This window comes from Chiloscyllium punctatum, chromosome X (genome assembly GCF_047496795.1).
Source record: "Chiloscyllium punctatum isolate Juve2018m chromosome X, sChiPun1.3, whole genome shotgun sequence".
NCBI classification, from domain to species: domain Eukaryota; kingdom Metazoa; phylum Chordata; class Chondrichthyes; order Orectolobiformes; family Hemiscylliidae; genus Chiloscyllium; species Chiloscyllium punctatum.
In genome coordinates this window covers 12,317,006-12,343,779 of record NC_092791.1, presented here as the reverse complement: position 1 = coordinate 12,343,779, position 26,774 = coordinate 12,317,006, and the positions used below count along the sequence as shown (strand labels likewise).

General features: G+C 46.9%; 1 protein-coding gene across 4 annotated transcripts in view; it reads right to left on the bottom strand.

The window, feature by feature from the left end:
* Positions 1-26,774, bottom strand: part of slc26a10 (solute carrier family 26 member 10) — a 166,075-nt gene that overhangs the window by 1,301 nt on the left and 138,000 nt on the right. Inside the window, exon 18 of one of the 4 annotated variants that reach the window (XM_072566946.1) lies at positions 114-2,567. The exons of the other annotated variants lie outside the window; for them this stretch is intronic. Within the exon in view, the coding sequence (XP_072423047.1) occupies positions 2,562-2,567 (6 nt within the window). The 3' untranslated portion in view covers positions 114-2,561. Of the gene's footprint in view, positions 1-113; positions 2,568-26,774 lie in introns of those variants that run through there. 4 annotated transcript variants of the gene reach the window in all.

Genomic DNA, 26,774 nt, shown 5'->3' with positions numbered 1-26,774 from the left:
CAGGAAGGATATTATTAAACTGGAGAGGGTTCAGAAAAAAATTACCAAGATATTGCCGGGATGGAGGTTTTTGAGTTGTAAAGAAAGGCTGGGAGTTTTTTCACTGGAGCATAGGAGGTTGAGAGGTGACTCTATCGAGGTTTATAAAATCATGAGGGGTATGGATAAGGTGAATGGCAGGTGTCTTTTCCCTAGGGCGGGGGAATTTCCAAGATGAGGGGACATATTTAAGGTGAGAGGAGAAAGAGTTAAAAAAGATATGGGCAATTTTTTTACACAGAGAGTGGTGGATGTGGGTATAGTTCCAACGTTTAAAAGACATTTAGATAAGTGCAGGAATAGGAAAGATTTGAAGGATATGAGCCAGGAACAGGGACTTGTTTAGTTTAGAATGAGGGTCGGCATGGACTGGTTGGACTGAAGGGTCTGTTGACTCTATGCTGTATGACTCTATGACAGTAAAGATGAGCTCTGACTGAAAGCAGAGAGAGGCATAAATTTCAAAATGGTGCTTTGGGTCTGAAGTTGTTGAACTTCATGCTGAGTCCTGAAAGTTGTAACATGCCTGAGATGCTGTTCCTTGAGTTTGCATTGAGCTTTGTTAGAACACTGTAGGAAGCCCAGATGGAGATGTTAGTCATAAGACACAGGAGCAGAAATTAGGCCATTCAGCCCATCTAGTCTGCTCCACCATTCAATCATGGCTGATACGTTTCTCAACCCCATTCTTCCATTTTCTCCCTGTAACCTTTCATCTCCTCGACAATCAAGAACCTTAAGTATACTCAATGACCCGGCCCCCACAGCCTTCTGTGGCAATGATTCCCCACTCTCTAGCTGAAGTTTCTCCTTATCTCCATTCTAAAAGGCCTTCCCTTTACTCTGAGGCTGTGCCCTCCGGTCCTAGTCTCTCCTACCAATGGAACCATCTTCCCAACATCCACTCTGTCCAGGCCATTCAGTATGCTCGCCTTGAGAGAGCAAGGTGGTTTATGGAAATAGCAACCAACTGGGAGGTCGGGGTCGTTCCAATGGCAGAAGAGGTGTTCTGCAAAGCGGTCACCAAATCCACATTTGGTCTGACATTTGTAAAGGAGACCACATTGAGAGCAGCAAATGCCTTAGACTAGACTAAAAGGAGTACAAATGAAATTCTGCTTTAGCCGGAAGGTGCGTTTTGGGGCAGTGAGGAGGTGACTAGGCGAGTGTTGCATCTTCTGTGATTTCAGAAGAGATTTATCAGGATGTTGAAGGGAATAGAGGGTTTGAGTTATAAGGATAGGCTGGGACTTCTTTCCCTGGATTATAGGAAGTTGAGGAGTGACCTTATCAAGGTTTATAAAATCATGAGGGGTACAGATAAGGTAAGTGACAGGTGTCTTTTCCCGGGGGTGGGGAATTTGAGACTCGGGGGCATGTTTTTAAGGTGAGAGATTTAAAAAAAAACCTGAGGGCAATTATTTCGCACAGAGTGTGGTTCATGTGTGGAATGAACTTCCTGAGGAAGTGGTGGATGTGGGTACAGTTACAATGTTTAAAGCTATTTGGATCAGGACATGAACAGGAAAGGTTTGGAGGGAGATGGGCCAAGTGTGGGCAGGTGGGACTAGTTTAGTTTGGGATTAGGGTTGGTATGGACTGGTCAGACCGAAGGGTCTGTTTCCATATGACTGTATCAGGAGACGCCACAGTTGACCTTCAGAAGATCGGGTACGTATTAAACCCTTCCACAATCTCCTAAAAATACTTCCTTTAATATGAAACATTTAACCTAAGTATTTTGCTTAAGATTGGAACTATTTCCACACTGATCAATCCTTCATCTCCCACCTCTGTCCATACCAGCCCCCGTCCCACTGCTAAAAGTGATCATGCACTACTTCAAGATTTCTCCATTCTCACTGAGCAAGCCATTCAAAACTGAGTAGGATCGCCTGAATGCTGATTTTGGAACTACACTTCCAGCAGCTGAAACCAAAAGAGTTGGAGTAATAACCATATCACCCAAAGGTCATACTGTCTCGTTCAACAGCGACGAAAGATGGTGGTTTAACCTGAGGGTTTCCACACCTCAGTGTCGAGAGTGTGGTGCTGGAAAAGCACAGCAGGTCACGCAGCATCCGAGGAGCAGGAAAATCGACGTTTCGAGCATAAGTCTTTCATCAGTGTAAGGTTGAGAAGGTAACCTCAGCTGGATGTGGGAATTGAAGCCATGTTGTTGGTGTCTACTTTGCTAACCTCAATTGCAATAACACTGGCAGGTGGCTGCCATGTCAGGATGAAGACATTTTGCTGAACTGGATGCCATTTAATTTTACTTCTTTCACGTTACTCACTGGTGTTGAGAAGATCTGAAGAAGAAAGGCTGGTGGAGAGCTCAGAGCTCTCATTATTCCATTGCAACAGAAAGATGGTGGGAACTGGAGATTCCTTATGCTGTGGAGATGGGGGGAGTCATCAGGAAGTGTAAGGATCCACTTCTTCAAAAGACTCACCTAAGGACCGTGAAGAATCCCCCAAGATCTCTTCAGCGGTGGCTACGTTCACTGGACGATTTGAAATCAGAACTGCAAAGATTGAATCAGAAATCATCTCAAAATGAGATAACAGGGATGTCAACTTTAACACCTGACATTGTCAATCTCTCGGCTCTCATTTATCCTCCTATTTCAACGCTGCTGAAGAACTTTCCTGTGTAAACAGAGATTCCTGTTCACAGTGCTCTGTTTCGAGACCAGTATGACTTCTTCAGAACTGTAAGGTGTTGGAAAATAGTTCTTTTATACTGGTGAAGGAAAAGGGATTGTTAATGGAGGTGAAAAAGAAAAAGATGTAAAAATAGGTGTGAATTCTATGTTTATTTTTCTTTTCTGATGACGGACCACTGGACTTGAAATCTTAACTCTTATTTCTCTCTCCACAGATGGTGCCAGACCTGCTGAGTTCCTCCAGTAATTTCTGTGTTTTGTCTCTATTCCTCACCATTTGGCTTTCTAAAATAGAACAGTCTCTCCTGTTTTACCTAGTTGTTGCATTGTTGATGCAACTGAGTAACTTGCTTGGCCATTTCAGAGGGCAGTTAAAGAGTTAGCCACATTGGCTGTGTGGGGGTGGGGGTCTGGAGTCACGTGTAGGCCAGACTGGGAAAAGATGTCAGATTTTCTTCCCTAGCCGCATTTTCCCAACCAATGATGATTGCTACCTTGGTCATCATGGAGGCTAGCTTTATATCCCAGATTTATGGAGAATGTCAGTGTTATTACTTATTCTGAATGACACTGAGACTACTAAACCCTCCTTTTACCGAGGCCCTTAAAGCCAGTCAAGAGAGGAAACTCTTAGCTGATGAGCCTGAGCTGGGTTCAGTGTTAAAATTGGCCTTTCATGTTAGTTATTGCAACCATGATAAGTCCAATCACTGTTGCTGTCTAAAAATATATCTTAAGGGTCTGAAGTAATGAGAGAAAGTAGAGGGAGAATGGAATGTTATATTAATGTGCAAGATCCAAAATTGGAATGCCCTCGAGGAACCAATAAAACAGTAAGGATAACCATCAGCAGGAACGCAGTCTTGTCATTTAACTTTTCCATGATCTCAATGTGGTCAAGGGTAAATTTACTGGCAGTTATTACGATCCCACAACTAGTCAATGTGATGTGCAACATCTTATTTCAGAATCCAAAGTTCAACATTCACTTTCAAGGGTTTTAATAAAATGAGTCTCAGTTTGGGAACAGACTGAGTTCAGCCAGGCGCACTCAGCTCCTGACCTCATTACAGCCTTGGATTGAACGTGGAAAAAGACCTGAATTCCAGAGGGGAGGTGAGAGTGACAGCCCTTGATATCATTCGATCGAGTGTGGCATCAAGGAGCCCACCCAAACCTGGAATCAATGGGTATCAGGAGCTAAACTCTCCGCTGGTTGGAGTCACACTTACACATAGGAAGATGGTTGTGGTTGTTGGAGGTCAGTTATCTCAGCTCCAGGACATCTCAGCAGGAGTCCCTCAGGGTAGTGTCCTGGGCCCAACTATCTTCAGCTGCTTCATCAATGACCTTCCCTCCATCATAAGGTCAGAAGTGGGGAAGTTTGCTGATGATTGCACAATATCCAGCACGATTCGTGACTCCACAGATACTGAAGCAGTCCATGTTCAACTGCAACAAGATCTGGACAATATTCTGGCTTGGGCTGACAAGTGGCAAGTAACATTCACACCACAGATATGTCAGGTTATCACTATCTCCAATAACAGACAACCGAACTACTGCCCCTTGACATTCAATGGTGTTACCATCACGGAATCCCCCATTATCAACACCTTAGAGGTTACCATTGACCAGGAACTCAACTGGACCAGCCATACAAATACAGTGGCTACAAGAGCAGAGGAAAGATTAGGAATCCTGCAGCAAGTAACTCCCCTCCTATCTCCCCAAAGCCTGTCCCACCATCTACAAGGCACAAGTCAGGAGGGTGATGGAATACTCCCCACTTGCCCTGGATGGGGGCAGGTCCAATAACACTCAAGAAGCTCAACACCATCCAGGACAAAGCAGCCCCTGCTTGATTGGCATCACATCCACAAGCATCTACTCCCTTCCCCACCGACGCTCAGTAACAGCAGTGTGTACCATCTACAAGATGCACTGCAGAAATTCACCAAAGATCCTCAGACAGCACCTTTCAAACCTATGACCACTTCCATCGAGAAGGACAAGGGCAACAGGGAACACCACCCCCTGCAAGTTCCCCTCCAAGCCCCTCACCATCCTGACTTGGAAATATATCACTGTTCCTTCAGTGTCACTGGGTCAAAATCCTGGAATTCCCTCCCTCAGGGCATTGTGGGTCAACCCACAGCACATGGACTGTAGCAATTCAAGATGGCAGCTCACCCCCACCTTCTCAAGGGGGTAACTAGGGATGGGCCCAGCCAGTGATGTCCGCCTCCCCTGACTGAATAAAAGAAAGGTCCTGTTACTGTTAATGACACTGTTAAACAAGCACAACTGACCTGCTTACAATTCAAGGTGAATTGGGTAGTGCTCCTTTTGGCAGCAAAAAGGCATTGTGGGAAGCCTCAGGCAGCTGCTAAACTGTCGAACTCTGTTATTACCCTATTTATATAATCAGTAGGTCAGTTCATGTTCGAGGCACTGAACCATCTGACAAAACAAATCTGGAATAGGACCTCCTGTGTATTTTTCTAGTTTCACATCCTTTTTACACACAAACAGAAGACAGGCATTCAGTCAGTGTCAGACATATGAAGATTTTGAACACATTCCCTGAAGAAAAGACCTCCTTGCTGGTGACCTCCTTTCTTTCTCATTTGACAAAGTCTGTTATTGAGGATGTGTCAAAGTAATCTGAAGGAAATCCATCTTTCGATTCAGAATAAATAGCGATAAAATTCTTCTGGCATAGATTGGATTGTGTTTAGTGTACTGCCTACTGTACTTAATAAACATAATTGGATCTCATAATTTGTGTTTGACTTATTAGCAATCCCAGCAATAATTTTGCAGTGTTTGTAATCGTAACAATAATTTGCATTTATGTAGTGCCTTTAACCTCCAGAACGTCTAAAGCACTGAAGATTCGGCAACCCCAAACAACCTAAATAGACAGACAGGAGGCTGGAAGGGTTACACCCAAAACAGTGACTTCTCCACCTTCTGATGCTGCCTGGCTTGCTGTGTTCTTCCAGCATCCTGCCGTCTGTTTTGGATTCCAGCATCTGCAGTTCTTTCTGTCTCTAACCAAATGACCAACCTACCAATCTCATTGGTTAAACATCAATATCATTTAAAATCATTTCTGTGGTAGGAGGTGCCCACAAGAAATGGTTCTATCAGGCCTGCCTGTGTGTTGTGTGTGGCCCTATCAAGTGGCTGATTAGCTCAGTTGGTTGGTTGGTTGGTGACGCTAACAGCATGGGTTCAATTCCCGCACTGTCTGTGGTTACTGTGACGGACTCTCCTCAACCTCTCCCCTCGCCTGAGGCATGGTGACCCTCAGGTTAAACCACCACCTGCCTACTCTCTCTAATGGGTCTGACTATGGTAACTTTACCTTTATGTCCTTGTAATGCTGCCTCCACATTATGTACATTGAACCATTGTCCCCACCCATCATTCACTGATTACAAATGTCTGGGAGTCATTCCCACAGTATTTTTTGGATGAGGGATGCTACCACCATCCTTGTTCTTTGACTCAGTTCAAGAATCACCCCTTTGGTTTGCAGTGGCACGGTGACCCAGTGGTTAGCACTGCTGCCTCACAGCACCAGGGACCTGGGTTCGATTCTAGCCTCCAGTGACTGTCTGAGTAGAGTTTACACATTCTCCCCGTGTCTGTGTAGGTTTCCTCCCACAGCCCAAAAATATGGGGGTTAGGGTGGATTGGCCATTCTAATTATGGGGGTGGGGATGACCTTTAGGAGAGTTGGTGTAGACTTGATGGCCTGAATGGTCTCTTTGTGCATTGTAGGGATTCTATATTTAAAACAAAAACACTGGTGAGCCTTAACAAGGAGTAACATTTGTCTGAGAAAGTATTTTTATTGCATGATATCAATGAGTTAAAATGTGGAATCCCTACAGTGTGGAAAGCAGGCCATTTGGCCCATTGAGTCCACACCAACCTTCCATGACCAACCCTGGCCAATCCACCTAACCTGAACATCTTTGGACGGTGGGAGGAAACCGGAGCACCCAGGCACATGGAGAATGTGCAGACTCCACACAGATGGTCATCCAAGAGTGGAATTGAACCCAAGCCACTAACACGCTGAGGCAGCAGGGCTAACCACTGAGCCACCATGCCATCCACAGCTTCTGACCTTGTTAGTATGGTTGGGTTCTGTTCGCCGAGCTGGGAATTTGTGTTGCAGACGTTTCGTCCCCTGTCTAGGTGACATCCTCAGTGCTTGGGAGCCTCCCGTGAAGCGCTTCTGTGATGTTTCCTCCGGCATTTATAGTGGTTTGAATCTGTCCCTTCCGGTTGTCAGTTCCAGCTGTCCGCTGCAGTGGTCGGTATATTGGGTCCAGGTCGATGTGCTTATTGATTGAATCTGTGGATGAGTGCCATGCCTCTAGGAATTCCCTGGCTGTTCTCTGTTTGGCTTGTCCTATAATAGTAGCGTCACCTACTTCTGAGGATGTCACCTAGACAGGGGACGAAACGTCTGCAACACAAATTCCCAGCTCGGCGAACAGAACTGCAACAACGAGCACCCAAGCTACAAATCTTCGCACAAACCTTGTTAGTAGGGTCTTGTGTTGGAGTAGTAATGTCCCTACATGAGAGCCAGAAGATCCGAGTTCAAGTCCCACCTGCCCCAGAGATACCACATCCAAAGAGATTGGTTAGAAATAACACTCAACCTTGTTGCTAAGACTATGAGGAGACCATGGGATTCCACAAGATCTTACCCCCTACCCAAGTTGGTGTGGTATCATCAGAATGGGCGGAGTTTAATGCAGTCTTCAACATTAACCCTTTCAGAACCATTGCCTTATGTGACAATTTCCACACGACATGATTTGGCTGTAAATAGTCGATGTTATTAAGTTACGAGCTTCATCTGGGAAATAAAATTCAAATTAAGATAAAACAAACTGCTTTTATCGGAATATCCAACAACTCCTGTTTGAGAATTCACTGAATTACCTTCTTCCACATAATTAATTCATAATTTTAGTCCTGTAAAATACAAAACACAAATAAGCTGACTGACGCAAAATTATTCATCATTGGCTGTCCTTCGATTCAAGGCTGATGTCTACTCAGGGTCATGAGTTTCTGCTGTGGGTTTTTATGTGACTGAGCAGGATGATTCTCACCACACAGACCACATATTTGGCACTGCACATCCCGTGAGGTGATTAGATTAGATTAGATTAGATTACTTACAGTGTGGAAACAGGCCCTTCGGTCCAACAAGTCCACACCGACCCACCGAAGCGTAACCCACCCCTACCCCTACCCCTACCCCTACCCCTACATCTACATCTACCCCTTACCTAACACTACGGGCAATTTAGCATGGCCAATTCACCTGACTTGCACATCTTTGGACTGTGGGAGGAAACCGGAGCACCCGGAGGAAACCCACGCAGAGAACGTGCAAACTCCACACAGTCAGTCGCCTGAGGCGGGAATTGAACCCGGGTCTCTGGCGCTGTGAGGCAGCAGTGCTAACCACTGTGCCACCGTGCCGCCCACCTGCCCCAGAGATACCACATCCAAAGAGATTGGTTAGAAATAACACTCAACCTTGTTGCTAAGACTATGAGGAGACCATGGGATTCCACAAGATCTTACCCCCTACCCAAGTTGGTGTGGTATCATCAGAATGGGCGGAGTTTAATGCAGTCTTCAACATTAACCCTTTCAGAACCATTGCCTTATGTGACAATTTCCACACGACATGATTTGGCTGTAAATAGTCAAAGTGGTGGGATCTGGTGAACTGAAGGGTCTAACACCCCTTCCAGATGAAGCAGCACTTTACCTGTACTTCCCACAATCTAGCCTGCTGCACTCGCTGCTCACAATGTGATCTCCTCTACAGCGGTGAGCCAAAATGCAGACTGGGACACCGCTTCTGCCCACAAACAAGACCCTGAGCTTCCAGTTGCCTGTCACTTTAACACCCCACCCTGTTCCCTGGCCAACATCTCTGTCTCAGGCTTGCCGCAGTGCTCCAGCGATGCTCAGCGCAAGCTGGAAGAACAGCACCTCAATCCTGCTTGGGGGACCCTGCAGCCCTCTGGACGCCATATTGAGTTCGATAACTTTAAGGCTTTAGTACTCCCATGTCCTTACCTCAACCTCCACCACACACCAGGCCTTGTTACCGCATGCTGAAAATGTGTTGCTGGAAAAGCGCAGCAGGTCAGGCAGCATCCAAGGAACAGGAGAATCGACGTTTCGGGCATTAGCCCTTCTTCACGTTGATGCCCGAAACGTCGATTCTCCTGCTCCTTGGATGCTGCCCTGACCTGCTGCGCTTTTCCAGCAACACATTTTCAGCTCTGATCTCCAGCATCTGCAGTCCTCACTTTCTCCTTGTTACCGCATGGTCTGCTATTACACACAGCCCATTGTTAGCCACTAACAGTCTCCATTAACATCTATTCACCCTCCCAGCCAGATCGTCATCCTCTCCTTTGTCCAACTGTTCTTCTCTCTCTTTGGGATCTATCCCCACCTATTGTTTAGTCCTTACCCCTCTGCCCCACCCTCTCTTCTGCCTAAACTTCAACATTTTCTGAGCTACCATTAGTTCTGAGGAAGGGTCACGGGACCCAAAACGTTAATGACTTACAGCATCCGCAGGTCTTTCGGTTTTTTTATTTAGGACTTAACTCCTCTTTTTTTCCCCCTCTGCTGCCTCATCAAGAAGGTGTTTGGCCACGAAGTGTGATGCAGTTTGATGAGCAGATTGCCACCGTTTTGAATGATTGATAGTCGCTTTGCAGCCCGGACCTTGTGCTTTGTTGATTGACGTTGCAAAGCAAACTTGCATTGGGAATTGAACACTCTGAAATTCAAAAGCAGCTGTTTCCCCTTGTGGGAGAGAGTCTAGGACCAGAGGGTACAATCCCAGAATAAGGGGTCACCCATTGCAGACAGAGATGAGGAGGAATTTCTTCCCTCAGAGGGGAGTGAGTCTGTGGAATTCTTTCCCACCGAGGGCTGTAGGGGCTGGGTCAGTGAGTATATTCAAGGGTGGGACAGAGGGATGTTTAATCAGGAAGAGAATCGAAGGTTGTGGGGATGAGCAAGCCACTCAGTTCAAGCAAAGTTAGGAATAGGTAAGAAATAATGGCCTTGCCCAGTGACACCCATATCCCAGGAAAGTATCTGTGGTAGTGTAATTAATATCTGCAATTAAGTTTAATGAAAGAGGCAATTGCAATGTCCCTTTTGATTAAGGAAGGCTTTAAGCTCATAATCATTTCCTCATGTTTGCACATGCAAGAGTAGGTGGGGGAGAGTTTTGCGATTCCTAAACTCCACCAATGGCCACGCACATTGGACTCTAATATGGTCGCAAAAGGATATTTTTATTTCATGTGAACTGATTCTGTACTTCATGTTTTTCACACACCACACTCTCAGTATCTGTGTCTCAGTGCTTTGATACATTATTCAGTGTGTATATAATTTTAGTCTGTTCTGTCAGTCTGGGTGTGGAACTTCCCAGCTTCTGCAAATAGGGATTAGCTGCCCACCTCTCATGATGCTAAAATTACTGGGCTTTTATTAACTCTCTGACTCATGGTGTGCTCCAAGGTTGGTGTTTTGGTTTATAGCCCTGTCTTTTTGCTGTAGCCAATGCTGAGTTTCCAGCCCGCCTCATAGTATTGGTACTTTGCATTATGGAGTTGACAGCGATAACCATGAGATGTCGGAATTGAAGAAGGCCATTCAGCCCAGTGTGTCAGCTATGCCATTCAATGAGATCGTCGCTGATCTGACAATCCTTCAGTGTCACTGGGTCAAAATCCTGGAATTCCCTCCCTCCGGGCATTGTGGGTCTACCTACAGCACATGGACTGCAGCGGTTCAAGAAGGCAGCTCACCCCCACCTTCTCAAGGGGGGCAACTAGGGATGGGTGATAAATGCTGGGCCCAGCATCCACGTCCCACAGGTGAACAAAGAAAAATAATCCCCAACTCCACTTTCCTGTCCATTCCCCTTCCTGATTAAACATCTCTCTGTCCCAGCCTTGAATATACTCACTGACCCAGCCCTGACAGCCCTCGGAGGGAAAGAATTCCACAGACTCACTCCCCTCTGAGGGAAGAAATTCCTCCTCATCTCTGTCTGCAATGGGTGACCCCTTATTCTGGGATTGTACCCTCTGGTCCTAGACTCTCTCCCACAAGGGGAAACAACCTCTCCACATCCCCGCTGTCAAGTTCCCCAGGGAATCTTGGATGTTTCAATAAGGTCATCTCTCATTCTTCTAAACCCCAATGAGTCCAGGCCCAACCTCCCCAACCTCTCTTCATGGGACAGTCCCTCCATACCCGGGATCAGCCGAGTGGACCTTCTCTGGTCTGCCTCCAATGTCAGTCTGTCTTTCCTCAGATAAAGGGACCCAAAACTGTTCACTGTAGCCAAGCTGTGGTCTGACCGGTGTCTTGTATAGTTTTAGCAAATCCTCCTGATTTTTATACTCCATTCCCTTTGGAATAAAGAGCAACATTCCCTTGGCTTTCCCTATTCCCCGCTGGACTTGGATGCTAGCTTTTTGTGATCCATGGATGAGGATTCCCAAATCTCTCTGCTCTGTAGCTTTCTGCAGTCTTTCACCATTTCAATAATATTCAGGCTCCTCTATTCTTCCTGCTAAAGTGCATAACTTCATGTTTTCTCACATTATATTCCATCTGATCTGCCAGGTTTCTGCTTACTCACTTAACCTGCCTGTTAACTTACTGCTGTGTTTCATCCTTACCACTCAACTTCCACTTATTTTTGTGCTTTCCATAAACACGCTGTTACAGTATATTTACTTTCCTCATCCAAGATGGAGTGTCACTGTGGCCCCAGTGCTGATGCCTGTGGGACTCCATCAGTTACAGGTTGCCATCATGAAAGTGTGTCCCTTATCCCAACTCTCTGTCTTCTTTTGGTTAGCCAAACCTCTATCCATGCTAATATACTGGTCCCAAAACCCTGGCCTCTTATCTTATTCAGTATCTATTCCAGTAGGCATGAGTGAATCAGATGGGTTTCTAACAATATGGTTCAAGGTCAGAATTACCAAGATTTGTTTCTTTTTCAGATTTGTGAATTGAATTTCAGCCTCATCAACTGCTGTGGTGGGATTTGAACACGTCTCGATAGTAAGAGGCTTACTATTAGGGATTTGCATCTAATCGTTTCTCATGCCGGAGATCTCCAAGCCATTGCTCAGACCTTTGGTCAGGAATCTACTTTTCTATTAATGCCCCTTGAGTATCTCCCCAAGTGCAAGAACCTTTCAATCAATCAATTCTGATCACCCTGCTAAAGGAAGGATCTTGTGAAACTTGAAAGGATCAGAAAGATTTACAAGGATGTTGCCAGGGTTGGTGGATTTGAGCTACAGGGAGAGGCTGAACAGGCTGGGGCTGTTTTCCCTGGAGTGTCAGAGGCTGAGGGGTGACCTTATAGAGGTTTATAAAATCACGAGGGGCATGGTTAGGGTGAATAGACAAGGTCTTTTCCCTGGGGTGGGGGAGTCCAGAACTAGAGGGCATAGGTTTATGGTGAGAGGGGAAAGATTTAAAAGGGACCTGAGGGGCAACTTTTTCACACAGAGGGTGGTATGTGTATGGAATGAGCTGCCAGAGGAAGTGGTGGAGGCTGGTACAATTACAACATTTAAGAGGCATCTGGATGGGTATATGAATAGGAAGGGTTTGGAGGGATATGGGCCAAGTGCTGGCAAATGGGACTAGATTAATTAGGATATCTGGTCAGCATGGACAAGTTGGACTATAGGGTCTGTTTCCGTGCTGTACACCTCTATGACTCTATATTTCATTCTCCGGGTAAAATTCTGACATCCAAGGAGGGGATAAGCAGGAGGGAGAAGAAATGGCAGCATAGTAGGTGTGTTGCTAAACTTACATATACAGAGTGTGTAAACTACTCCTCTAGGACACAGGTTCAAAATTCCAACAAGATTAATCCAAAATTACAAGTTAGCCTTAAATGACAACCATGACACCATTGTCAATTGTCATTAAGAAAAACCTATTTAGGTCACTAATATCCTTTAGGGAAGGAAATCTGCCGTCCTTACTTAGTCTGGCCTACATGTGACTCCAGACCCACAGCAATGGCGTTGGATCTTAACTGCCCTCTGAAATGGCTGAGTGAGCTACTCAGTTTGAGGAGCAACTGGGAAGGGGTTAGAAATGCTGTCCTTGACATATCCCATGAAAGAATGTTAATGTGGAAGCATGATGCCAACAAATCCCAGTTTTAGGAGACACAATTTCTCCTGAGTACAGATCCTAATCTTGTCTTTGATTTACACTACACTAAAATGTTATATAACATAAGTAATTGTCTGCTCAGTAATTGCCAGCATCTGGCAATTTTGCCAGCACTGAAGCAAGCCATAGACCAGCTATATGTTAGCTCCTTGAGAAATGAGTGCAGCTGGTTCCAGATAGGCAACACATTTGCAGTCTCTGAAAAGGTGATATTATATGTTATTAATTAAACATGGCTATGATCAAATGTTACTGCCATAAGAAACAGGGGCAGGAGAAGGCTATTCAGCCCCTCGAACCTGCCCACATCATTCAACAAGACTATGGTGAATGTGCCCCTAGGCCTCAACGCCTCTTCCCTGCCAGCTCCTGATAGCCCTCAACCCCCCAGCTTTTCACACATCCATCTCCCTCCCGCCTCTTTAAATACTTTCTGTGATCGAGCCTCCACAACTCTCTGGGGTGGGGGCAGTGTTAGAGAATTCCAGACATTCCCTGGAAGAAGAAATTCCTTCATCTCTCAGTTTTAACCCCTATTCTGTAACTGCTCCCCCAGTTCGAGATTCCCCGAATGAGGGGAAACATCTTCTCAATATCTACCCTGTTACCCCCCCCCACCTCAGAATTGTGCCTGTTTTAATAAGATCACCCTCATTCCTTTAAACTCTAATGAATAAGGGCCTGACCTCTTTAGCTGTTCTTGATCAGTCAATGCCTCCAGCCCAGGAATCGGCTGAGTGAATCTGTTTGGAACTGCCTCCAATACCAGTCCATCCTTTCTGAAATACAGGGACCTGAACTGTACACAGGAGTCCAGGTGTGGTCTCACCTGGACCCTTACTGTAGTTACTGCACCCTTACTGTAGTAACAAGACCTCCTTGTATTTAAACTCCACACCTCTAGTAGTAAATGCCAAAATTCCATTTCCAGTCTTAACTATTCGCTGCACACGCATGCTGACTGTTTGCTGTTTTATGCACAAGAACACCCAGATCCCTCTGCACAGCACTGTTTTGGAGTCTCTCTCTCTCCGTTTAAATAATTACAATCATAGAGATGTACAGCACGGAAACAGACCCTTTGGTCCATGCTGACCAGATATCCCAACCTAACCTGGTCCCATTTGCCAGCACCCGGCCCATTTCCCTCTAAACCCTTCCTATTCATATACCTATCCAGATACCTTTTAAATGTTGCAATTGTGCCAGCCTCTGCCACTTCCTCTGGTAACTAATTCCATTCATGCAACACCCTCTACATGTGGTGTACCAGGGAAACAGCCCCAGCCTGTTCAACCTCTCCCTATAGCTCAGATCCTCCAACCCTGGCAACATCCTTGTAAATCTTTTCTGAACCCTTTCACGTTTCACAACATCTTTCCGATAGAAAGGATACCCAACTTGCACTCAATATTCCAAAAGTGGCCAAACCAATGTCCTGTACAGCCGCAACATGACCTCCCAACTCCTGTACTCAATACTCTGACCAATAAAGGAAAGCATACCAAACGCCTTCTTCACTACCCTATCTACCTGCGACTCTACTTTCAAGCAACTATGAGCCTGCACTCCAATGTCTCTTTGTTCAGCCACACTCCCCAGGACCTTACCGTTAAGTGCATAAGTGCTGCTAAGATTTGCTTTCCCAAAATGCAGCACCTCGTATTTATCTGAATTAAACTCCATCTGCCACTTCTCAGCCCATTGGCCCATCTGATCAAGATACTGTTGTAATCTGAGGTAACCCTTCTTCACTGGCCATTACACCTCCAATTTTGGTGTCATCTGCAAACTTACTAACTATACCCACTATGTTCACATCCAAATCATTTATATAAATGACGAAAAGCAGTGGACCCAGGACCCCACGGAAACAGACCCTTTGGTCCATGCCAACCAGATATCCCAACCTAACCTAGTCCCATTTGCCAGCACCCGGCCCATATCCCTCTAAACCCTTCCTATTCATATACCTATCCAGATGCCTTTTAAATGTTGCAATTGTGCCAGCCTCCACCACTTCCTCTGGTAACTAATTCCATACACGCAACACCCTCTGCATGTGGTGTACCAGGGAAAACAGCCCCAGCATGTTTAGCCTCTCCCTATAGATTAAATCCTCCAACCCTGGCACAGGCCTCCAGTCTGAAAAACAACCCTCCACCACCACCCTCTGTCTTCTACCTTCGAGCCAGTTCTGTGTCCAAATGGCTAGTTCTCCCTGTATTCCATGAGATCTAACCTTACTAATCAGTCTCCCATGGGGAACCTTGTCGAACGCCTTATTGAACGCCATATAGATCTCATCTACTGCTCTGCCCTCATCAATCGTCTTTGTTACTTCTTCAAAAAACTCAATAAAGTTCATGAGACATGATTTCCCATGCACAAAGCCATGTTGACTATCCTGAATCAGTCCTTGCCTTTCCAAATACATGTAAATCCTGTCCCTCAGGATTCCCTCCAACAACTTGCCCACCTCTGACATCAGGCTCACTGGTCTATATTTCCCTGGCTTGTCCTTACCACCCTTCTTAAACAGTGGCACCACGTTTGCCAACCTCCAGTCTTCCAGCACCTCACCTGTGACTATCGATGATACATATACCTCAGCAAGAGGCCCAGCAATCACTTCTCTAGCTTCCCACAGAGTTCTTGGGTACACCTGATCAGGTCCTAGAGATTTATCCACTTTTGTGTGTTTCAAGACATCCAGCACTTCCTCCTCTGTAATATGGACATTTTTCAAGATGTCACCATCTATTTCCCTACAGTTAATATCTTCCATGTCCATCTCCACAGCAAACACTGAAGCAAAATATTCATTTAGTATCTCCCCATCTCCTGCGGCTCCACACAAAGGCCGCCTTGCTGATCTTTGAGGGGCCCTATTCTCTCCCTAGTTACCCTTTTGTCCTTAATGTATTTGTAAAAACCCTTTGGATTCTCCTTAACTCTATTTGCCAAAGCTATCTCATGTCCCCGTTTTGCCCTCCTGATTTCCCCCTTAATTATACTCCTACTGCCTTTATACTCTAAGGATTCACTCGATCGATCCTGTCTATACCTGACATATGCTGCCTTCTTTCTCTTAACCAAACCCTCAATTTCTTTAGTCATCCAGCATTCCCTAAACCTACCAGCCTTCCCTTTCACCCTGACAGGGATATACTTTCTCTGATTCTTGTTATCTCATTTCTGAAGGCTTCCCATTTTCCAGCCGTCCCTTTACCTTCAAAAATCTGCCCCCAATCAGTTTTTGAAAGTTCTTGTCTAATACCGTCAAAATTAGCCTTCCTCCCATTTAGAACTTCAACTTTTCGATCTGGTCTATCCTTTTCCATCAATATTTTAAATCTAATAGGATTATGGTCTCTGGCCCCAAAGTGCTCCCCCACAGACACCCTCAGTCACCTGCCCTGCCTTATTTCCTAAGAGTAGGTCATGTTTTGCACCTTCTCTAGTAGGTACATCCACATACTGAATCAGAACATTTTCTTGTACACACTTAACAAATTCCTCTCCATCTGAACCTTTAACACTATGGCAGTCCCAGTTTATGTTTACCATCCTTGAGGACCTCCTTTTTAAATTCCTGCCTAACTTTCTATATTCTCCCTTCAGAATCTCATCCTTTTCCCTTCCTGTGTCATTAGTACAAAAGTGTACAATGACATCCTGCTGGTCCCTCTCCCCTTTGAGAACATTCTGCACCCTCTCCGAGACATCCTTGATCCTGGCACCAGGGAGGCAACATACCATTCTGATTTTTTGCTGCTGGCCACAGAAATGTCTGTCTGTGCCCCTGACTAGAGAGTCCCCTAACACAATCGATCGCTTGGAACCTGATGTACCCCTCATTACATTAGAGCCAGTCTTGGTGCCAGAAACTTGGCTGTTTGCACTACATTCCCCTGAAAGTCCATCACCCCCTATATTTTCCAAAACAGCACACTTGTTTGAAATGGGGATAGCCATAGAAGGCACCTGCACTAACTGCCTACCTCTCTTACCTTTCCTGGAGTTAACCCATCTATGTGACTGTAACTGCAGCTTTTCTCCCTTCCTCTAACTGCCATCCATCACACCCCCTAGCTCTTGGAAATTCCTCATCGCCTCTAACTGTCGCTCCAACCAATCCATTCAATCTGATAAGATTCGCAACCAATAACATTTATTGCAGATATAATCCTCAGTAACACGTAAACTCTCTTGAAACTTCCAGAAGAGCATATCACTACACTAAAGGCCATTTTTGCTCCTTCCAATCTACAGACCCAGAAAACAGCACTGTCTTATTGCTATATTCAATACTGCTCCAGGCTAACTTAATATTTATGACTTATATTTTTAAACTTTAATCAAGACACAGATCTCAATAAAACATATAATCAAGAAAGAACCCACTCTACTCACTATTGTAGATTTACAGTAAGGCTACACTTAAAATTATACACTTATCTGTTCCTGTTCTGTGAATACTCCCAAACAGTTCCTCCAAGATCAGTTGTGAATTTTGCTGTTTGTGAAGGCTTCCTAGATGCATTGTAATGTCCAGCGATACGTGAATTCAAACAGCAAAGGCAGTAACTGTGCAGGTTCTCTGCTGTGTCAGTTAGCAGTGTGGGTTTCTTTCTTTCTCTCTCTCTCTCCCTCACTGTCCATTTGTCTGTCCTTCTCCCTTTTAAAAGTGCCATTGCTTTGACTCTTTTTTTTCCCTCCAAGGTTCCAAAACAACGCAACAGCATATAAAACAGTAATTGCTGTTCCTGGAATTGGAGGAAATAACCTCCAACACCTAAAATACCTCAAAAAAGGAGCAGCTGTTACAGCCACAAATTTTTCCCGTCCTCCATCTTGGATTACACAGAATCCTCGTAGTTGTGTGCCTTTTGATTCTTCCCACTAAAGTGCATGGCCTCATACTTTTTTAAACTCCATCTGTCAATTTTTTGCCCACTCACTCAACCTATCTATATCCCCTTGTCAAAATGATATTTAATCAAACAGTCGGTGGGAATAATTTGTAATCTCATTATATTGTCCCATAAGGTACGAAAGTTACTGAAATAAGCTTAACTTTGAACACCATAGTCTTATGGCCTGGTTCCAAATTGAATAGTATTTGGATCTCTCTTCAGGTAACTTGCGGCCTGCACTGGATGGGAAGGTTTCCCTCTGCCTGTGTGTGACTAACGTCCAGCTCCAATAGATTTCTTCAAAACTCCTTTATGTGTGCTGTCGCATGTTCGACACTTCCCAGTCAGTACATCTGTCTCTGGCACAGACTGTTACTTCTCTCTTCCCAGACTCCTACATGTCACTGTTCTTCCATCACACACCCGGCCAATTACCGTCCCATCGGTCTCCTCTCGATCATCAGGAAAGTGATGGAAGGTGTCACCAACAGTGCTATCAAGCAGCACCTGCTCAGCAATAACCTGCTCAGTGAGGCCCAGTTTGGGTCCCACCAGGGTCACTCAGCTCCTGACCTCATTACAGCCTTGGTTCAAACATGGATAAAAGAGCTGAACTCCAGAGGGGAGGGGAGAGGGACAGCCACTGACATCAAGGCTGCATTCGGCCAAGTGTGGCATCAAGGAGCCCTGGCAAACCTGGAATCAATGGGCATCGGGGGGCAAACTCCCCGCTGGTTGGAGTCATACCTGGCACATAGGAAGATGGTGGTGGTTGTTGGAGGTCAGTCATCTCAGCTCCAGGACATCTCTGCAGGAGTTCCTCAGGGTAGTGTCCTGGGCCCAACCATCTTCAGCTGCTTCATCAATGACCTTCCCTCCATCATAAGGTCAGAAGTGGGGGATGTTTGCCGATGATTGCACAGTGCTCAGAACCATTCATGACTTCTCAGATACTGAAGCAGTTCATGTCCAAATGCAACAAGATCTGGATAATATCCAGGCTTGGGCTGACAAATGGCAAGTAACGTTCAAACCACAGAAATGCCAGGCTATGACCATCTCCAATAAGACAGAATCTAACCATCATCCCATGATATTCAATGGTGTTACCACCATCCTGGGGAATACCATCGATCAGAAACTCAACTGGACTAGCCATAGAAATACTGTGGCTACGTGAGCAGGTTAGAAGCTGGGAATCCTGCAGAAGCTAACTCACTTTCTGACTCCCCAAAGCCTATCCACCATCAACAAGGCACAAGTCAGGAGGGTGATGGAATACTCCCCACTTGCCCCTGGATGGGGACAGCTCCAACAACGCTCAAGGAGCTCTACACCATCCAGGACAAAGCAGCCCACTTGATTAGCACCACATCCTCCACCGACGCTCAGTAACAGCAGTGTGTACCATCTACAAGATGCGCTGCTGAAATTCACCAAAGATCCTCAGACAGCACCTTCCAAACCCATGACTCACTTCCATCTAGAAGGACAAGGGCAGCAGATACATGGGAACACCACCTCCTGCAAGTTCCCCTCCAAGCCCCTCACCATCCTGACTTGGAAATATATTACTGTTCTGTTGCTACATCAAAATTCTGGACAATGACGTGCACATTCTATTCAGAAATAAAAATAACACAAAGAATTGATACAAAAACAGAAATTTCTGGAAAAGCTCAACAGGTCTGGCAGCATCTGTGGAGAGAAAGCAGAGTGAAAAATTCGGGTCCAGTGACTCATCTTCAGAACTAAATTGATAAGAGATATTGATAAAGAACTGATAGTTAGTAATTGTTCAAACACAGGTGGAGATCAGGTGGCTATAGAGCTGCAACAATTATAGATTTTAAAGTATGCATTAGTATTTAAACTTCAGTGGTTAGTATTCAAATAGTAAAACCATGACAATGTGAAAATAGTGCTTATTCGCTATCAGGAGAATCAATTTCCTGGAGTCTATTTTCCATTATCACTGATAAAGACATTATTGATTAGTGTTGCTCTGGAGCTATAAAGGACTACCCTATAATGTATGCATTATGTTCATCTAAATGGTCACTTGATTCATTAGAACAAATTGGACAGAAGTTCTAGGGAGATTTCAAATCACTTATTTTCCAAATGAACTTTACGTTTGTGGTGTTATGAGGATTATACACGCTGACAGTTTTAATGTGGTTCCAGACTGAGTGAAAACTAGAACATAGAACATAGAAGAATACAGCGCAGTACAGGCCCTTTGGCCCTCGATGTTGCGCCGATCCAAGCCCACCTAACCTACACTAGCCCACTATCCTCCATATGCCTATCCAATGCCCGCTTAAATACCCATAAAGAGGGAGAGTCCACCACTGCTACTGGCAGGGCATTCCATGAACTCACAACTCGCTGAGTAAAGAATCTACCCCTAACATCTGTCCTATACCTACCACCCCTTAATTTAAAGCTATGCCCCCTTGTAATAGCTGACTCCATACGTGGAAAAAGGTTCTCTTGGTCAACCCTATCTAAATCCCTAATCATCTTGTACACCTCTATCAAGTCACCCCTAAACCTTCTTTTCTCCAATGAAAACAGCCCCAAGTGCCTCAGCCTTTCCTCATAGGATCTTCCTACCATACCAGGCAACATCCTGGTAAACCTCCTCTGCACCCGTTCCAGTGCCTCCACATCCTGCCTATAGTATGGCGACCAAAACTGTACACAATACTCCAGATGCGGCCGCACCAGAGTCTTATACAACTGCAGCATGACCTCAGGACTCCGGAACTCAATTCCTCTACCAATAAAGCCCAGTACGCCATATGCCTTCTTCACCGCACCATTTACCTGGGTGGCAACTTTCAAAGATCTGTGTACAAAAGGGAGGTCCCAAAAGATCTGGGAGGTCGTGGAATGGAAATGTGTGTGCTACTTATGCAAAATTAGGACAGAATTTTTTTTTAATAGATTTTTTTTTAAGTCTTTCGATTTCTGAAGTCCATTAAAGATTTGCAGTTCCTGTTGAAAATTCAGGCCAAAATGATCCCCCCCGACCATTCAAAATTTGATGACACTTTTTAAGCTTCGTTAAAAAGTTTAAAAGCATTTAAGTGTCATTTAAAATCATTATAAAACACTCATCTGCCCAGCAGCTAAAGGCTGACCTCAATCAGCATATCTTCATCTTCTGACACCAGCAGGGGCACAGCTTTGCTTAGGCTGAGCCTTGGGGGGCAGTGATAGTGTCTCTACCACTGCACCAGGAGATACCAGGTTCAAATTACACCCTGTCTTAAAATCCCAGAACAGTTTGATTAGGCTAATAGGTACAACTTTGCTGTATAGACTCACAGGCCGTCCTCTAGCCGTGAGCTGCAACTCTTACTGCAGTTGATGAACGAGGTAAGTTTGCATTTATCACATACTGAGCACGTATAAATTGGGCTGATACACAAGCAGATACGATCAATAATCCAAGCTAAACACTGCGGATGGCGAACATCTTTAAAACAAAAATGGAGAAACTCAGCAGGTCTGGCAGCATCTGCAGAAAGAGAAGCAGAGTTAATACTTTGAGACGGGTATGACGCTTCTTCAGAACTCACAGGCTGTTAAACGAGTCGGGTAGGACAGACACATGTATGTGACCGTCACTTCCTGAGGTAGAACTTGAACCAGGGCCACCTGATCCAGAGATAACAACACTACCATTACAGCCCAATAACTGTTTCTGCACTTAAATGCATGTGAGTGATGGGGATTCATTCAAGCCCCTATAAACAGGGACAGATGAAAGCCCTGGTCATTGGGTTGGGTGTGTAATGTGTGACCATGTAACTAAATGCTTCTAACAGCGAGCAAAGAACACTTGTAGTTGTATCCTTCATCAACTGATTTCCCACAATACAACACTACTTCCACTAACTCCCAGTGCAACCTGTTCTATGCATTAAGCACTCACTGAAATAATAGCTTGGATTTTAAGTTCCTGGGGAAAGGTCCACTAATGGAAACCCAGAAGTGAATTTCCATTAGTGATGTCTTATCCCAGTCACTCAATTAGTTTTTATTATTTTATGAGATGCTCTTTTGTCCATGTTTGACCCAAGGCTGTAATGAGGTCAGGAGCTCAGTGACCCTGGTGGAACCCAAACTGGGCCTCACTGAGCAGGTTATTGCTGTCTCTCACTGTCAACAGCACCTTCTATCATTTTACTTTTGACCAAGAGTAGACTGACTGATGGGGCGGTAATTGGCCGGGTTGGATTTGTCCTGCTTTTTGTGTACAGGACATACCTGGGCAATTTGCCACATTGTCGAGTGCAGAGGAAGTGGTGGAGATGGGTACAACTACAACAGTGAAAAGGCATCTGGATGGGGTCATGAATGGAAAGGGTTTAGAGGGATATGGGCCATATTCTGGGAAATGGCACTAGATTAATTGAGGATAACTGGTCAGCATGGACAAGTTGGACTGAAGGGTCTGTTTCGATGCCGTATGATTGGAGGACTCTGTGACCACTAGTAGCTACCAATCCTCCTTTTTATGCTGAGTCTGAGGGCCTGTATAGTTATCAGTGGCAGAGGATAGACCACTAGAGAGTCTTAACAAGAAGAGGTACTTATCCTACACAACAGGGTATAGTCTATTTCATGATAACAATAGTTGGACACCATTGCAATTATCAGGGGGCAGGTATGTCACATCTGTCCCCATTGGGGCCTTGTGGAAGACAAGCTATTTCTTCACCCAAAGGCAGAGCGATGCCATCAGGGTGGGTGGAGCTAATGCAATTTCAGTATTAACTCTTTCAGAACCAAAGTTTTCATTCCCTTAACTACTGAAGACTGGTATCTATAATGCAGAGACCTCTGCAGGAGGCTGCGATGGATTATCCACTTCTGGCTGAAGACTGTTGCAAATATTTCAGCCTCGTTTTTCGCACTCAGGTGTTGGGCTCCCCCCTCATTGGGACTGCGGATGTTTCCGGAGCCTCTAGCAGTGGGGTTCTTTCATTGTCCACGGTCGATGTGGCTTCCACTGTTTGGAACCCAAGCACATAAGAACAGGAACAGAAGAACTAGGAGCAGGATTAGGCCATCTGGCCCTTCCAGCCTGCTCTGCCATTCAATACAATCATAGCTGACCCCTTTCATGGCCTCAGCTCCACTCACCCACCCTCTCACCGTAACCCTTTACTGTTCAAAAATCAATCTTTGCCGAAAAAACATTGAAGCTTCACATGACTTTTAGGTATGCCTGGTGCTGCTCCTGTTCATCGGTCTAGGGTTGACCTCATGGCCTGACAAGTGGTAGAGTGCGGGATGTGTCAGCTCACGAGGTGACAGATTGTGATTGAATACAGTTCTGCTCTCTGCTCACAACACCTCATGGGCGTTCGGGTTTGAGCTAGTAGATCTGTTCTGAATCAAACACGATGTGTCAACTTAGCGCAATGGTAACGTCACATGATTGGGGGAGGCAGTGATACAGTAGTAAAGTCACTGCCCCTATAATCCAGAACCCTGGGATAATTCATTAAAAAATCTGGAATAAAAGGTAGCCTGAAGGCAACTATATAACCACTGACAATTAGTGTTAAACCCTATGAGTGAGAGTCATAATGCATGGAAATAGACCCTTCAGTCCAACCAGTCCGTGCTGACCAGATATCCCAAACTAAACTAGTCCCACCTGCCTGCTCCTGGCTCATCTCTCTCCAAACCTTTCCTATTCATGTCCTTATCCAAATGTCTTTTAAATGTTGTAACCGTACCCACATCCACCACTCCCTCTGGAAGTTCATTCCACACACAAATCACACTCTGTGTAAAAAAATTATCCCTCATATCTTTTTTAAAAACTTTTTCCTCTCACCTTAAAAATATGACCCCTAGTCTTGAAACCCGCCAACCTAAGGAAAAGGCACCAGTCATTCACCCTCATGATGTTATAAATCTCTAAAGTCATACCTCAACCTCCTACACTCCAGTGAAAATAGTCCCAGCCAATCCAGCCTCTCCTTCTAACTCAAAACCTTTCAATCCCAGCAACATCCTGGTAAATCTCTTCTGAACCCTCTCCAGTTTAATAATATCCTTCCTGTAACAGGGGGATCAGAACTGGACACAGTTCTCCAGACGAGGCCTCACCAATGTCCTGTACAACCTCAACATGACGTCCCACCTCCTACACTCAAAGGTCTGAGCAATGAAGGCAAGTGTGCTAAACGCCTTCTTAACCCCCCTGTCTATATGTGATACAAACTTCAAAGGATGATGTTCCTGAACCCCAGGTCTCTCTGTTCTACAACACTACCCTACTCTTAACTGTATAAGTCCTGCCCTTGTTTGTTTTACCAAAATGCAATACCTCACATTTATCCAAATTAAACTCCATCCGTCACTCCTCAGCCCATTGACCCAATTGATCAAGATCTCTTTGTAATCTTAGATAACCTTCTTCACTGTCCAGCACATCACCAATATTGGGGAACCTCGATTATCCAGACATGATGGGAGGGCACTATTTCGGTTGGATCATTGATTATTCGGTGAATTGATTAAATGCCTATCCTCTGGGGCTCGGAGTTTTTAAAGTCAGCTCCCCGTTCAGGAGACAAGGCAGCACACAGCGTGCAAGCCCACCCTGGCCAACCCCACACACCAACCTCGTCCAACATTGCCCCCTCCCCTCAAGCTGTTCAACATTGCCCCCTCCACCCAAACCCGTCCAACACAGATCTCTCTCCCAACCCCGTCCAACACTGCTCCGTCCCCCAACCCCATCGAAAACCACTCCCGGGCCCCCAACCCCGTCCAACACCACCCCCTCCCCAACCCTGTCCAACACTGCTCCCCTCCCCCAACCCTATCCAACACCGCCCCCTCCCTAACCCTGTCCAACACCACCCCCTTCCCCCAACCCTGTCCAACACCACCCCCTTCCCCCAACCGTGTCCAATACCGCCCCCTCCACCAACCCCGTCCAACACCGCCCCCCTCCCCCAACACTGGCCAACATTGCTCCCGTCCCCCAACCCCGTCCAACACCGCCCCCTCCACCAACACCGTCCAACACCGCCCCCTGCCCCAACCCCGTCCAACACTGCCCCCTCCACCAACCCCTGCACCAACCCCGTCCATCACCACCCCCTGCCCCAACCCCGTCCATCACCACCCCCTCCCCAACCCTGTCCAACACCGCCCCCTCCCCAACCCTGTCCAACACCGCCCCCTCCCCAACCCTGTCCAACACCGCCCCCTCCCCAACCCTGTCCAACACCGCCCCATCCCCCAATCCCCTCCAACACTACCCCCTCTCCCAACCCTGTCCAACACCATCGCCTTCCCCCAACCCCGTCCAACACTGCCCCCTGCCCAAACCCCATCCAACACTGCCCCCTGCCCAACCCTGTCCAACATCGCCCACTCCCCCAACCCCGTCCAACACCGCCCCCTCCCCCAACCCCGTCCAACACCGCCCACTCCCCCAACCCCGTCCAACAGCGCCCCCTTCCCCCAACCCTGTGCAACACCGCCCCCTGCCTAAACCCCATCCAACACCGCCCCCTGCCCAAACCCCGTCCAACACTGCCCCCTCCCCCAACCCCATCCAAAACCACCCCCTCCAACGAACCGCGTCCAACACCGCCCCCTCTCCCAACCACGTCCAACAACGCCCCGTCCTCCCAATCACATCCAACACATGCCCCCACCCCCAACCCCGTACAACACCGCTCCCTGCCCCAACCCTGTCCAACACTGCCCCCTCCCCCAACCCTGTCCAACACCGCCCCCCAACCCTGTCCAACACCGCCCCCTCACCCAACCCCGTCCAACACCGCCCCCTCCGACCCTGTCCAACACCGCCCCCTCCCCCAACCCCCTCCAACACCGCCCCCTCCCCAACCGCCTCCAACACCGCCCCCTACCCCTACCCTGTCCAAAACTGCTCCCCTCCCCCAATCCTGTCCAACACCACCTCCTCTCCCAACCCTGTCTAACACCGCCCCCTTCCCCCAACCCTGTCTAACACCGCCCCCTTCCCCCAACAATGAGCAACACCGACCCCTGTTCAAACCCCATCCAACACCACCCCCTTCCCCAACACTGTCCAACACAACCCCCTTCCCCCAACCCCGTCCAACACCGCCCCCTTCCCCCAACCCCGTCCAACACCACACCCTTCCCCTAACCCCGTCCAACACTGCCCACTCCCCCAACCTCGTCCAACACCGCCCCCTCCCCCAAACCTGTCCAACACCCCCCTCCCCCAACCCCGTCCAACACCCCCTCCTCCCCCAACCCCGTCCAACACCACCCCCTGCCCAAACCCCATCCAACACCACCCCCTCTCCCAACCCGTCCAACACCGTCCCCTCCCCAACCACATCCAACACCGCCTCCTCCCCCAACCCTGCCCAACACCACCCCCTCACCCCAACCCTATCCAACACTGCCCCCCAACCCTGTCCAACACCGCCCCCTCCCCCAACCCCGTCCAACAGCGCCCCCTGCCCCAACTCCGTCCAAAACTGCTCCCCTCCCCCAACCCCGTCCTACACCGCCCAATCCCCCAACCTCGTGCAACACCACCCCCTGCCCTGACGCCGTCCAACACCACCCCATCCCCCAACCTTGTCCAACACTGCCCCCCTCCCCCAACCCCCTCGAACACTGCTCCCCTCCCCCAACCCCGTCCAACACCGTCCAACACCGTCCCCTTCCCCCAACCCCATCCAACACCGCCCCCTCTCCCAACCCGTCCAACACCGCCCCTCCCCCAACCCGTCCAACACCAACACCTCCCCCAACCACGTCTGACTCCGCCCCCTTCCCCCAACCCCGTCCA